This window comes from Podarcis cretensis, assembly GCF_951804945.1.
Source record: "Podarcis cretensis genome assembly, chromosome: 8".
NCBI classification, from domain to species: domain Eukaryota; kingdom Metazoa; phylum Chordata; class Lepidosauria; order Squamata; family Lacertidae; genus Podarcis; species Podarcis cretensis.
In genome coordinates, this window is record NC_137177.1 from 19,416,918 (window position 1) to 19,431,036 (window position 14,119).

A 14,119-nucleotide genomic window follows, 5' to 3' on the forward strand; every position below is an offset into this window, starting at 1 on the left:
TCCAAAGGTGGCACACAACCTAGTAGTAAAACAATACTGAAAAGGAAAATATTACCATATGCAGATTATATGCAGATCCATGTCCTCTTCTTTGGTGATATGTTTCATCTTTTTCTGACGATGCCTCTAAGTGTCCACCCTTGGCAGAGGCCTCACCATGATTCTCTCTTTCCCCGCAGGCTTCTGCCACCTGTACCTTCCCCAGAGCGAGTTCCCACGTGGCTACAACTTCGACAGTGACGAGATGAACTTCCCCACCAGTGGGCTCTGCTTTGCAGGCCTCATCTCCATGATTGATCCGCCCAGAGCCACCGTGCCAGATGCCGTCATGAAATGCCGCACCGCTGGCATCCGGGTATGCTGCCAGCTGTTCCGGGGTGTTTCTGGCTCCGTCGGAAAAATTAACAGCAACCAAGAGGGCCGGCCCTATCGTTAGACAGAGTGAGGTCACTGCCTCAGGTGGCAGATGCTGGGAGGAGCGGCAGCATTTCTCCTTAAACTGTGTGCCATTCCCGTCTGTTGGAGGGCAGGACACAGTCTGTTCTGCACCCGCACTATTCTGTCACCAGTGTTAGGCAGCCTTTCCCAGCCATGGTCCCCCGAATGTTGTTGGACTACAACTCCGATCAGCCTCAGCCAGAATGGACCGATAGTCAGGGGTGATGGGAGTTGTAGTCCAACATCTGAGGATTCAAGACTAGGGAATACTGGAATAAGATTCACCTGCCAGTTCAGCCAGCTTCTGATTGTGGAAATGGGAGGCATGCAGGGCTGGGGGCACCATCTTGTTCTTCACTGCAGGCTGCAAAATGTCTTAAGTCATCCCTAGTAACAAGCATCTTGGCGAAAAATAATAATTTACATTTTGTATGGGCAACCGGGATGATATCTCTAGTGGCCGTTAGTCATATATAGAGTTGCAGTGGTATGTAGCCAGTGTGGGTTAGTGGTCAGAATGTCAGATTTGGACTTGGGAAGCCAGAGTTCAAATCCCCACTCAGTCATGATGAACATCACTGGGAGGACGAGGGACGGGACCGTGTGTGCCACCTTGGTGGGATATAAACTTAATAATAAAACAAACTAGTAAAGGTAAAGAGACCCCTGACCATTAGGTCCAGTCGTGGCCGACTCTGGGGTTGCGGCGCTCATATCGCTTTATTGGCCGAGGGAGCCGGCATACAGCTTCCGCATCATGTGGCCAGCATAGAATCATAGAATCATAGAATCATAGAGTTGGAAGAGACCACAAGGGCCATTGAGTCCAACCCCCCTGCCAAGCAGGAAACACCATCAGAGCACTCCTGACATATGGTTGTCAAGCCTCTGCTTAAAGACCTCCAAAGAAGGAGACTCCACCACACTCCTTGGCAGCAAATTCCACTGTCGAACAGCTCTTACTGTCAGGAAGTTCTTCCTAATGTTTAGGTGGAATCTTTTTTCTTGTAGTTTGGAACCATTGCTCCGTGTCCGCTTCTCTGGAGCAGCAGAAAACAACCTTTCTCCCTCCTCTATGTGACATCCTTTTATATATTTGAACATGGCTATCATATCACCCCTTAACCTCCTCTTCTCCAGGCTAAACATGCCCAGCTCCCTTAGCCGTTCCTCATTAGGCATCGTTTCCAGGCCTTTGACCATTTTGGTTGCCCTCCTCTGGACACGTTCCAGTTTGTCAGTGTCCTTCTTGAACTGTGGTGCCCAAAACTGGACACAGTACTCCAGGTGAGGTCTGACCAGAGCAGAATACAGTGGCACTATTACTTCCCTTGATCTAGATGCTATACTCCTATTGATGCAGCCCAGAATTGCATTGGCTTTTTTAGCTGCCGCGTCACACTGTTGGCTCATGTCAAGTTTGCGGTCAACCAAGACTCCTAGATCCTTTTCACATGTACTGCTCTCAAGCATGACTAAGCTGCTTCTGGCAAACCAGAGCAGTGCACGGAAATGTCGTTTATCTTCTCACCAGAGCGGTACCTATTTATCCACTTGCACTTTGATGTGCTTTCGAACTGTCGCAGAGATTCGAACCACCGACCTTCTGATCAGCAAGCCCTAGGCTCAGTGGTTTAACTCACAGCGCCACCCGCATCCCGTAATAAAACAAACCATCATGAAATAAATAATTAAATTAGAGGCAGGGACTGAGCGTTCCTAAATATAAAATGATGGAATTCTGATTCACTGGGAATGCTTTTTTTTTTTTTTTTTTTTAAGGTCAGCGGCCTGACATTAAAACTACATGTATTTCCTACCCTCCCTTGAGAAAAACTCAGGGACTATGACTGAGCCAAGGTCAGCTACCCAAGTAGCTTCATGGCTGAGCTAGGATTTGAATCCAGGACCCCCATCTGCACCATACAATATCATACCACTTTAAACACTCATTGGCTTCCCCCAAACAACCTTGGGAACTGTAGCTTGTTCAGGGCCTTGAGGGGTGCTAGGCGACCCCTATTTCCCTCACGGAACTGCAATTCCTACAATCCACTCTGTGAATTGTAGCTTTGTGGTGGGGAGGAGCATCTCCTTGCATCACCCATAACCAGCTACACTTCCCAGGACTCTTTTGGGGAAGCCGTGACAGTTTAAAGTGGTCTTATTGTGCTTTAAATGTAGAGTGCAGGTGCCTCCCCGAACCTAGACCAACATTCTCATCAGCATTTTCCAGTCAGGCTTATTTGATCTGTGCTGATACAACGACAACCAAAAATCACTTCAGGAACGGCCATTTTGAACCACTGCCCTGTCTTCTCCAGGTGATCATGGTGACAGGAGACCATCCCATCACCGCAAAGGCCATTGCTGCCAGTGTGGGCATCATCTCTGAGGGCAGTGAAACGGTCGAAGATATTGCCACCCGCCTGCGCATTCCTGTGGAGCAGGTCAACAAGCGGTGAGTATCTAAACACAGAGAGCTTTGCCTCAGAAACAGCGTGGCTTTGATTTAAATCGAGTCGATTCAAATCACGATTCAAATCACTAGTCAGTAAGACTTGGTTTAAATCTTTTTTTTTACAGAAACACTCATTGTTGCTGGTATAACTTTCATATTTACAACCAGATGAAGGTTTCATTTTTGGAATAATAAATTTTCAGAGTAGTTATATCAAAAATTACTGATTTGGTTGTACTATTAGAAATACATAAACAGAGAAAATTATGAAATTATTGTGAGGTTTAATAAGTTAACTGTTTATATTGGGACAACTTTTCTGCTGTACTTTAAAAAAATAATCATTTCCTTAATAACAATTTAAACAATTTATTTAACTCAAACAATAACATTATAGCATATGTATCCATGTTTGTTAACTGATGTGGTTAAACATTTTTTAAAAAAAGAACCAACAACTTAGACTGAGTTTTAGCACACATGAAAAACTTAAAACAAATTCTTATTTCCTAATGAATAGCCTTTGGACTATAATGTAACTTAAACAGAAAACTATCTTTAGAAAGATTTTTTCATCCAAGAGCATTTTATTTAAAAAATCCAATTTAAATTTTTAAAAATCCAATTTAAATTTTTAAAAATCTGATATTTTAAATTATTTTTTTTAATCTGATATTTTAAATTATTTTTTAAAAATCATTGCTTTTTATCCACCCTGCTCAGAAGCATCCCAAAGTGCAGTTAGGTGACTCTGGGTATAATAGTCACCACACAGGAGGAAGTTCTCCATCTACAGAGGGTCACTTCCTTCAAAATGTGGTAAGCCAGCCACACTGAAACAAAGGAAGGGCAGAGTTGTGTTTGTCCGGCATTGAAACCACCAACTCTACGTCTTGTTTGTCACTGAAGAGAGGCTCTCACTTGAAAACTTGAGGCTCTTTATTTATACAAAAAAACTTTTGTCTCACCCCTTCTAGTGCCCATGAATCACTCAGGGCAGATTTCAACAATGTAAAATTGCAGGACAATGTAAAATGGAAAGTGTTTTGCAACTATACAAATCCATAAAATACGCATTGAAAACCCAACTGATACAACAGTGGCATTGATCACACGTCAAAATGAACTTAGCAGGCAGAAGGCTGCTGAAATAAGAATGTCTTGACCAGCCAGCGAAAAGGCAATCAGAAAAGGGCCCATCCATGCCACTTTTCCCACAATTATTGGTGCAGCCACTACAAAGGCCCTGTCTATGTATGTGACCCTGGGGCTCTCCCTTTCTCTGCTTCGGCATCCAGAGACGCCCGAGCCTGTGTGGTCAACGGGGGCCAGCTGAAAGACATGGAAACCGAGGAGTTGGTGGAGATTCTCAAAATGCACCCAGAGATGGTCTTTGCTCGTACCTCCCCACAGCAGAAGCTCATCATTGTGGAAAGCTGTCAAAAATTGGTAAGGGTCACAAAACCCTAACTGCAGAAGGTATTGTGGGCGCAGTGAATTTGGATCACCTGCCTCATACGATTATCATTCCCTCCATTTCCAGTCTTCAGTCACACACAATCCCACTTTCAATACTGTTTGTGACTGCAAAAGTTTTGGGGGCGTTCACACTGCTTCATTGCCAATCACTGCGCATCCTGTAACTTCCTGCTGCAATCCTGTAACCTTTTACAGTGGTATCTTGGGTTATGAACTTAATTCGTTCTGGAGGTCCATTCTTAACCTGAACCTGTTCTTAACCTGAGGTACCACTTTAGCTAATGGGGCCTCCAGCTGCCGCCACGCGATTTCTATTCTCACCCTGAAGCAAAGTTCTTAACCCGAGGTACTATTTCTGGGTTAGCGGAGTCTGTAACCTGAAGCGTCTGTAACCCAAGGTACCACTGTATTTCAAAAATGTTCCAGTTTGTTTATCTCCCACTTTTGTTGCACTGTTCCTGCTCAGGACAGCAGTAAATGTGGGATCACTGGGGAAACATAAAACAACCAACATGAATGGGATAAATCCACCACGGATGCGCTAAGATTGTGTCATGGACGTATTAACAGCATGCACCTTCAATAAAACACCCATCTGCAGGAGGCCCATCTCTCTCTCTCTATCTCTCTCTCTCTCTCCTTGTTCGCAGGGTGCTATTGTGGCAGTAACAGGAGATGGGGTGAATGATTCCCCAGCGCTGAAGAAAGCTGACATCGGTGTGGCAATGGGCATTGCGGGATCCGACGCAGCCAAGAACGCTGCTGACATGATCCTGCTGGATGACAATTTCGCTTCCATCGTCACTGGCGTTGAGCAAGGTCTGTTCTCAGCAGGCTGTGGCACAAGGGGGAGGGTTAGTGCCCATCAGCATCTGATGGTGGCAACTTCGTGTGGGAAGGTAGGTGCCACCACCGAGAAGACCCGCTTCCTAAGTGTCAGAAGGTGGCATTCCACTAATCATGGAAAAGCCAGCAGTCCGTCCTTGGGAGATCTTAGCAATTAGCCAGGGATGTCTGAAGGGGACTGCTAGGTATGCATGAACCCTGACTGTGTGTCATGCAAGACAGCAGAAGATTTTACCATTTAGGGGCTGAGTGGTCACATAGCAAGTTGATACTGTGTTCTGGGAAGCTGATGAGAACACAGTGATGTATCTGCCCTCTTCCTGGACAGCATCAACCTCTTGCTATCACTATGGCAACAAGGCTCACTCTTTGAGATGCTGATGAGAGCATTGAATTGGCCAGATACGGCCATTTCCTTACAAAGAAGCTGGTCTGACTGGCTCAACAGCTTCGTCTATTAGATTCCAAACTTTGCTGGACACAGAATCGCAGGCCTGGAAGGGACTCACAGATAACCTCCAGAAAAGTTTGATGGAAGGAATCCCAGCTCAACAACAGGAGTCGTCCATTAAACCCACCGCCATCTTTCTTTCATTCTTTTCTTCCTTTCAGGGCGCCTGATCTTTGACAATCTCAAGAAATCCATCGCGTACACCCTAACCAAGAACATCCCAGAGCTGACGCCCTATCTGATCTACATCACTGTCAGTGTCCCACTCCCCCTGGGTTGTATCACTATCCTGTTTATCGAGCTGTGCACAGACATTGTGAGTGGCCAACACTAATCCAGCAGAGGCTCTTTCCCAGGGCTCCTCGGTCTTGTTTCCGACCCCCAACTCCAAAACCAAAACCTTTCTCATCTCTCTTCTCAGTTCCCCTCAGTTTCCCTGGCCTATGAAAGGGCTGAGAGCGACATCATGCACCTGAAACCACGCAACCCTCGACGGGACCGTCTGGTCAATGAAGCGCTAGCGGTCTATTCCTACTTCCAGATTGGTGCGTATTAGAACTGGAAGGGGGGAGCCTAGAGGTTGGAAAGTGGGGGAGAGCAAGCTATGTTGCAGGGAAGCCTAGGTAGGCTCCATGTGGAGTGGAGTTTCTATAGGGAGTGGCAGGAATTGGCTTAGATACCTGCCCCATCATGCCTTATCCCGTGAGGCCACCACATGGGGAGGAGAAAGGCACATCATCTGAGCAGTGATGGACGGTTGTGCAGTGGCAAATTCAGAAGTGCAGGATCTGTTCATGATGATCGCAGCCAGGCTCCCTCACAGCCACGGCCCTTCTGAGATTATACAACCTTCTAAGATCATAAATAAACATATAATTATGCAATAATAATTAGGGTTCCACTACAGATATCCATGCAGATCTCCGCAGGACACCTTTCATCTAGATCAGTTTCCCAAATTTGGGCCTCCAGCTGTTTTTGGACTACAATTCCTATCATCTCTGACCACTGGTCCTGCTAGCTAGGAGATGATGGGAATTGTAGTGCAAAAACAGCTAGAGACCCAAATTTGGGAAACCCTGATCTAGAGCTACTATTTTCTGTGCAACTGCATGCAGGGTAATGATCTGAAGCTGCTCCAGTTTCTTCTTTCGGAGTGACTAAAGTTGTTTCTTCCATAAAGGTCAACTGTACATTACAGAACTTGCACACTGTTCTCTTGAAACTGATGTGTCTTATTTTCAGTGCTCAGCTTTGGAGCAAAGGGAACTTCTCCTCCTTGGTGTTCTTCCCACACACCTTCTCTGGGTAGACCTGAGGAGCCAATCCTCTGTGGCCAACTCACCTCCTTTCACTCTGATTGGTTCCAATCAGCAAGAAAGGTGGCAACACTTCTTCCCAGTGGCTTAAAAGCTCCCCTTTCATGCTGATTTGGGTGGCTCTGGGACTCTGGAGAAAGGGATGCTGCCAAGACCCTGCGCTGCAGAAATGGTAGCAGGTCCACGGCCCTTCCCAAAACCCCAGGCCCACTACACCAGGCAGGCAGGTTGGGAATGTTTGGGGGCAGCTTGGGTCAGGGGGGGCAGTGGCTCCATGTGCTCTAATGGACCAGCCTTTGGGATTGGCTGCCCACTGACACAAACTCCCTTGTTCTTCCCTGCCATGCAGGAGCCATCCAGTCCTTTGCCGGCTTCACCGACTACTTCACCGCCATGGCCCAGGAAGGCTGGTACCCGCTGAAGTGTGTGGGCCTTCGGGCAGCCTGGGAGAACGACCATATCCAAGATGTTCAGGATAGCTACGGACAAGAGTGGGTGAGTGGAGGAGACATGCTGCTTCTGGCCTCCAGGCAGGATGGCCAGATGTCCTGCTTTGTTGGGAACAGTCCTGTCTCTGAAAGGCAGCCCATTTAAAGACAAAGAAATGTGAGCAGAACATGGGTCCTGAAGCACTTGGCCAGCTTACTGAGAAGGCAGAAAGAACACTGTTGATTTCCTATGATGCCTGTGTTCTACCTTGGGTTGGCCTATATCTTCCAATTCTAGAATTCTATGATTCTATGATTCTATACCTCCACTGTCAGAGGCAGTAAGCCTCTGAATGCCAGCTGCTGGAAATCACAAACTGTGTGATGAATGTGGCCCACAATGTTTAACTGAATTATCAGTTAAATTATTATTTAAAACAACAACTTTAAATTGCCCTAATCAGGCAGGAACTTTGCATCTGTGTATGGAGAGGTAGAGTAGGTTTAAAACATCAAGGTTTGCCCTAGATCCTGGACAGTGCAGCTAATCACTAAAATCATATACAGTGGACGCTTGGGTTGCGAACATAATCCGTGCGGGATGTACGTTTGCAACCTGCAGCGTTTGCAACCTGCAGTGGCGCGTCTGCGCATGCGCAGGTTGCGATTCAGCACTTCTGCGCATGCACAACCACCGAAACCCGGAAGTAACCCATTCCAGTACTTCTGGGTTTTGGCAAGTCCATAACCCGAAAAAACACAACCTGAAGCATCTGTAACCAGAGGTATGACTGTATAGTATTTTATCAGGGGTGGTTGGTGCCCTTGAGGACTGGTAGGGAGCGTAAGGCAGGAAGGCCAGCAGTAGGTGGAGCCAGAGATCCAATGGCAGGCAGAGCCAGCTCATTCTGGTTTTGTCCTCCTCCTCCTCCTTCTCCTCCTTGTTCAGTTCCACATGAGGCAGCACTGAGGCAGAGCAGGAGGCACACTAACACCCAGGGTGGGTTGCACATAAGATGGGAGGCAGGTGGGGCAGGCAGACTGAGGTTGATGGGGCAGCTTCCCGTCTGCCTGAATGGAAGTGCTCCCCGTCGTTTATTGGAATGACTCACAAGAGAGCCAGCATAGCCCATAGTAGGGAGTTGCAGCCCAACAGCACGTAGAAGGCAACAGGTTGTCCATCAGAGCCCAGATCCTGTGTAGGGAATTGGAAGCCCAGCTTTTCCCTTGCCGGAGGCGCCACTGGGCCCCCTAGGCTGGTGAGTGCAGCTGGTGCAGGGAGAGAGGGCAGAAGATAGCCAAGCATCACTCCGTCCTCACTGATCAATTCTTCCCCCTTGCAGACCTTTGGGCAGCGCCTGTACCAGGAGTACACCTGCTACACCGTCTTCTTCATCAGCATTGAAATGTGCCAGATCGCCGATGTGCTCATCCGCAAAACAAGACGCCTTTCTGTCTTCCAGCAGGGATTCTTCCGGTACGTGGGAGCCGAATGAATCTCCAAGCCAAACATGGTTCTGTTTTATACAATATGCTGCATTTTCCGTTCTTGTAACAGAAGTTATTGTGATAGAAGCACCCTGCCCCCATCTCCCCTCAATCATGCTACCTATTTTGCTGAAACCAAGAGCAGCCATATGCCTTCCTATTCGCCACCCACCCTGAAACACCCTCTTCCCTTTTCAGGAACAAAGTCTTGGTGATCGCCATCGTGTTCCAGCTCTGCCTGGGCTGCTTCCTCTGCTACTGCCCTGGGATGCCCAACATCTTCAACTTTATGCCTATAAGGTAAGACCTCACATGCCTCCATGGGGCAAATTTAGCCCTCCAGGCCACTCCAAAAAATGAACAACCAATGGAGGATACTCTGTAGAAGAGAGCAGGGCAGCTGGATCTAATAAAGCTAGTAGGCTTCTTTGAACTGATGTATCTCAAAAGGCAGTCAATGGAGGGCCATCCAGATGTTGTTGGTCAGCATCACCCCTGACCATTTTGCTCTGCCAACTGGAGCAGATGTCCATCAGTATACAAATGGCACCTCCAGATAGATGGAGCAAGGTAGCCTGACTTGGTATGACTTAGGATATCACCTTGTACAGAGTTGTGACGCCACCACTTAACTCACCCATCCAGCTCAGCTTCCTAATTCTCCATGCTAACCTGAAAGGGGGAAAGCAGATGAGCACAGCCACTGTATACAGTAGATAGGGCTCTCTTTCGCCCAGCACCATGGACAGCAGCCCAGCAGCTTTGTTCTGTTAGTGGAAGCATCTCCTAGGCCAGCAAAGGGCAAATTGAGATCTACTGGTAAATCTCTGGTTAATTTTTAGATTACAGAAGAGATTTCACTCTGCTTTTATTTTGCAACAGTTACCCTTTTTGCAAGGTTATTTGCATATCATTGAGAAAGGATTTCTGAAATGCATTGAAATAAACACTTATATGTAGCTCCTGGACTCCCCTCCCTTTGTTTGTCCTGCTAGTGATGCTACATTTTTGAGAATGGTTTTCTGTCTTGCCTTGGGCCAACTCAACGAAACAATAACTGAGCTCAGCTGGCTGGCTTAGCAACGTAGCACTGAATAGCCTTTTTCCTGCTTAGATTCCAGTGGTGGCTGGTGCCGCTACCCTATGGCCTTCTCATCTTTGTCTATGATGAAATCCGAAAGCTGGGAGTCCGGAGACACCCTGGAAGTAAGTAACTGGGGGAAGAGAATTCACCTGTTGCATCTGCCAATGTAGACATGACATGTGGGTCTTCAGGCACACTCTCCTGCCCTGTTGTGGCTACTGACCTTTGGGTCAACCTTCTGGTCTTGGTCCTGCATCTGGCAGCCAAAGCAGCACTCAGAACAGCAGGCAGGAATGTGATGCTCCAGCTCCCTGGGCTTTGTGAGGGAAGCCTGCAATGGTCTCTCCACGGTCGGAGGCAGCCTGCTTCTGAATTCCTGTTGTAGGACACAGAAGCCATTGGTAGCCTTGTCCTCCATGAATTTGCCCAATCCTCTTTTAAAGCCATCCAAGTTGGTGGCCATCACTGCCTCTTGTGGGAGTGAGTTCCATAGTTTAACTATGTGCTCCATGAAATATTTTCTTTTATTTGTCCCAAATCTTCATTGGATACCCACGAGTTTTAGTGTTAAACTTTTCTTTATCCACCTTCTGCATGGCATGTGTGATTTCATATACTAATCTACCCTTCTTATTCATTTTATCTGAACCAAGGGCAAGACAGCCAGAACCGACACTGACACTGGCTGTAATTTTTAAGGGCTTGTTTCTCGGCTTGCTTTCTCTCTCCTCCATCTTGTTACTTTTCCCCTCGTTTGTCTTGTTTTCTTAAATTATGAGCCTGTGGGCAGGGGACATCTTTGAAACTGATTTTTGTATGCAGCTGCAAGAGCTTTTTGGGGCCAAAGGATGGCATACAAATTCTGCAAATTAATCGTAAAAAATTTCCCTTCCTCCAGGTTGGTGGGACAAAGAGCTCTACTACTAAAAGGCAAAGCTTCTTTTGGGCGGAGCTTTTCCCCATTTTCCCTGCTTGTGCAACGCAGAAAAGGAAATCAAGGATTTGCTTCTGTCATCAACAACCGTACTGCTGAGCCAAGCCTGCCACGTTTCACACCACAGAATCATAGAATCGTAAGGTTGGAAGGGACCCCGAGGGTCATCCAGACCAACCCTCTGCAATACAAGAATCTCAGCTAAAGAATTCCTGACAAATGGCCACCCAACCTCTGATGAAAAGCCTCCAAGGAAGGAGGGCTCATCACCTTCCAAGGTTGTCTGCTCCACTGTTGATCAGCTCTTACTGGTAGAAAGTTCTTCCTAATTTTTAGTCAGAATCTCCTTTCTTGTAATTTGAATACATTGGTTCAGGCCCTACTTTCTAGAGCAGCAGAAAACAATCTTGCTCCATATTCCATGTGACAGCCCTTGAGATATTTGAAAGTGGCTGTCGTATCTCCTCTTAGTCTTCTCTTTTCCAGCCTAAACGTACACAACTCCCTCAACCACTCATCATAAGGCTTGGTTTCCAGACCCCTGGTCATCTTGGTTGCCCTCCTCCACACACGTTCCAGCTTGTCAATATTCTTCTTAAGATTGTGGTGCCCAGAATTGGACACAGTATTCCAGTTGTGGTCTGACCAAGGCAGAATAGAGTGGTACTATTACTTCCCTTGATCTGGACACAATACTTCTGTTGATGCAAACAACACCTTTAAGATAAAACTTAAACTTCAGGCTACCACAGTTCCCACTCAGCAACTTTGGGGGAAGATAGCTAGCCCTTCGTCAAGAAATGATTTAAGGGTGCTGATATGCAGAGTGGAGGGAAATTATATATGTATGATTGCAGGTGCTGAGATCACAGCCGTGTAACAAATTGGCACAGGATTCCTAGATCATGAGAGTTTTCATGTGCATTTTTTAAAAAATAAATACTAAGTTTATAACTCTGAAGGCTGTAAATATACATGTAAAAGCAGCATGCCAACAAAATCTCTATGTGACAGAGCAGAGGGGAGGAGGGCAAGCAAGACATGAGAAACAGAATTAAAATAAAATGACATAAGATAAGCCAATGAATGCAGATTGGCATTTCGTTTATATGGGAGCTGCATTCAAGTTTTTGGTGATGTTAGGTCAGCATTATTTACTGAGGCCAGGAGCCCATGGCCTTCCGGATTGTGCTGGACTACAACTCCCATCAACCCCAGCGAGCATGGCAGGCAGGCAGTGATGGTGTGTGCTGCAGTCCGTCATCATACAAAGCATTTCTGATTCAAGAAATTTGCACAGCTGTGTAGCCCACTGAGTGTCAATGGGCTTGTAGCTATCCATGCTGCTGCTCAACCATGGTGAAGCAGGGTCTACTCCAGCTGACCAGGCACCTATGCAGATGTTTTTCTTCTTCTTTGTCTTAAGGTACAATTGACTAAAATTGCTGTGTTGGCAAAGGCACCCTCTGAAGGATTCTCCCCTGCTCCTTTAAGCAAAGGGGCAGGTAGCAAGGCGGTGGGGTGGGGATAACTTCTTCACTGCTCCTTTGGAATAAGTCTGCACCCCAGCTTGGGAATCCCTGATATAGGAGTGGGTAGGCAGGAAGGGGGCTGAGCCGGGCCAAAAAGGGCTTCTGAAGCACCACCAACCAGCAGATCATTGGGCACTCCAGACTCCCTGCACGCCAGCCAACCAAACGTCAAAGCGAGCACTTGTGCAAATAGCTCTGAGCAGCACTTTGAAGCCCCAGCCACCAGCTGATCCTTGGGTCTTCAAAGCACCGCTTCATGATGGCACTGAGTGATCTGACACTTGTAAAACCTGGCCCATGGGAGAGATAAGGACCTGGCCCGTCAGCCAGATCCAGTCCCACCCCCACCCCCCGCCATAGCAGATCTCAACCATGAGCTGCACAATTATTTCTTCATACACCTTCGGTGGTGCGCATCGAAAATGTTTGCAACAGCATGCAGAACTGCAGGGTCTGCATGAATCAAAATATGGCAGTCGCCCTCAACAGGGAGCAGAGTCACCCACTGCCCTGTGCACCAGCTTATACGGAAAGTTAAAGGGTCCCTTTGCTATAGGTATGTACATTTTCAAGAACCTCCAATCAACTCACTAGGGAAAATATCACACTGTAGAGAGAGAGCTTGCTTGTTGTTGTTTAGTTGTGTCCGACTCTTCGTGACCCCATGGACCAGAGCACGCCAGGCACTCCTGTCTTCCACTGCCTCCTGCAGTTTGGTCAAACTCATGCTGGTAGCTTCAAGAACACTGTCCAACCATCTCATCCTCTGTCATCCCCTTCTCCTTGTGCCCTCCATCTTTCCCAGCATCAGGGTCTTTTCCAGGGAGTCTTCTCTTCTCATGAGGTGGCCAAAGTATTGGAGCCTCAGCTTCACGATCTGTCCTTCCAGTGAGCACTCAAGGCTGATTTCCTTCAGAATGGATAGGTTTGATCTTCTTGCAGTCCATGGGACTCTCAAGAGTCTCCTCCAGCACCATAATTCAAAAGCATCAATTCTTCGGCGATCAGCCTTCTTTATGGTCCAGCTCTCACCTCCATACATCACTAAGAGCTTGCTTAACTCCCTTCAACCTGATGGAAAGAACCCCACTTCCCCAGGAAGCTTTTGGGTGCACACACCCATGTAATTGTCACTTCCTGCTATTAGACTCTCCTATTATTCCACCCTTAATTTAGAGATGTGCAGGAAGCAATTATTTACACTTTTCACACAAAGCAAACCTATTCTGGGGTGGTGGGGCCCTCAAATTGACAAGGAGAAGGCAGATGGGAAGACACACTAGCAGGTATTTGGTTCCTGGGTCTAACACAGATGCTTTTCAGCAGCTACAATGCATTTACGCCTACCCTGCCTTACTCTGTGACAAGTCAAGTCACCTCCTTGCAAAGCCACCACTGACTTGACACTGATCACACCTACTTCAAGGAGAAAACAAAGACCCACGTTTGACGCCATTCCCATGCAGCGTAACAGGCCAGTTCAGACGACAGTCACAGAATCATAAAATTGTAGCACCGGAAGGGACCCCCAGGGGACATTTAGTCCAACCCCCCTGCAACGGAGGAATCGCAGCTAAGGAATCCCTGGGAAACGGCCACCCAACCTCCATTTAAAAACCTTCAATGAAGTCAAAAAGAACTTAACCACTGAAAACCACA

At 47.1% G+C, this 14,119-nt stretch overlaps 1 protein-coding gene across 1 annotated transcript in view; it reads left to right on the forward strand.

The window, feature by feature from the left end:
- ATP4A (ATPase H+/K+ transporting subunit alpha) overlaps positions 1–12,011 on the forward strand; it is a 31,597-nt gene extending 19,586 nt beyond the window's left edge. The window contains exons 13-23 of the mRNA XM_079985956.1: positions 180–355; positions 2,763–2,899; positions 4,198–4,348; positions 5,029–5,197; positions 5,837–5,991; positions 6,097–6,220; positions 7,344–7,489; positions 8,766–8,899; positions 9,109–9,210; positions 10,025–10,116; positions 10,893–12,011. Coding sequence (XP_079842082.1) covers positions 180–355; positions 2,763–2,899; positions 4,198–4,348; positions 5,029–5,197; positions 5,837–5,991; positions 6,097–6,220; positions 7,344–7,489; positions 8,766–8,899; positions 9,109–9,210; positions 10,025–10,116; positions 10,893–10,921 — 1,415 coding nt within the window. The 3' untranslated portion in view covers positions 10,922–12,011. The remainder of the gene's footprint in view (positions 1–179; positions 356–2,762; positions 2,900–4,197; positions 4,349–5,028; positions 5,198–5,836; positions 5,992–6,096; positions 6,221–7,343; positions 7,490–8,765; positions 8,900–9,108; positions 9,211–10,024; positions 10,117–10,892) is intronic.
- The last annotated feature ends 2,108 nt before the right edge of the window (positions 12,012–14,119 follow it).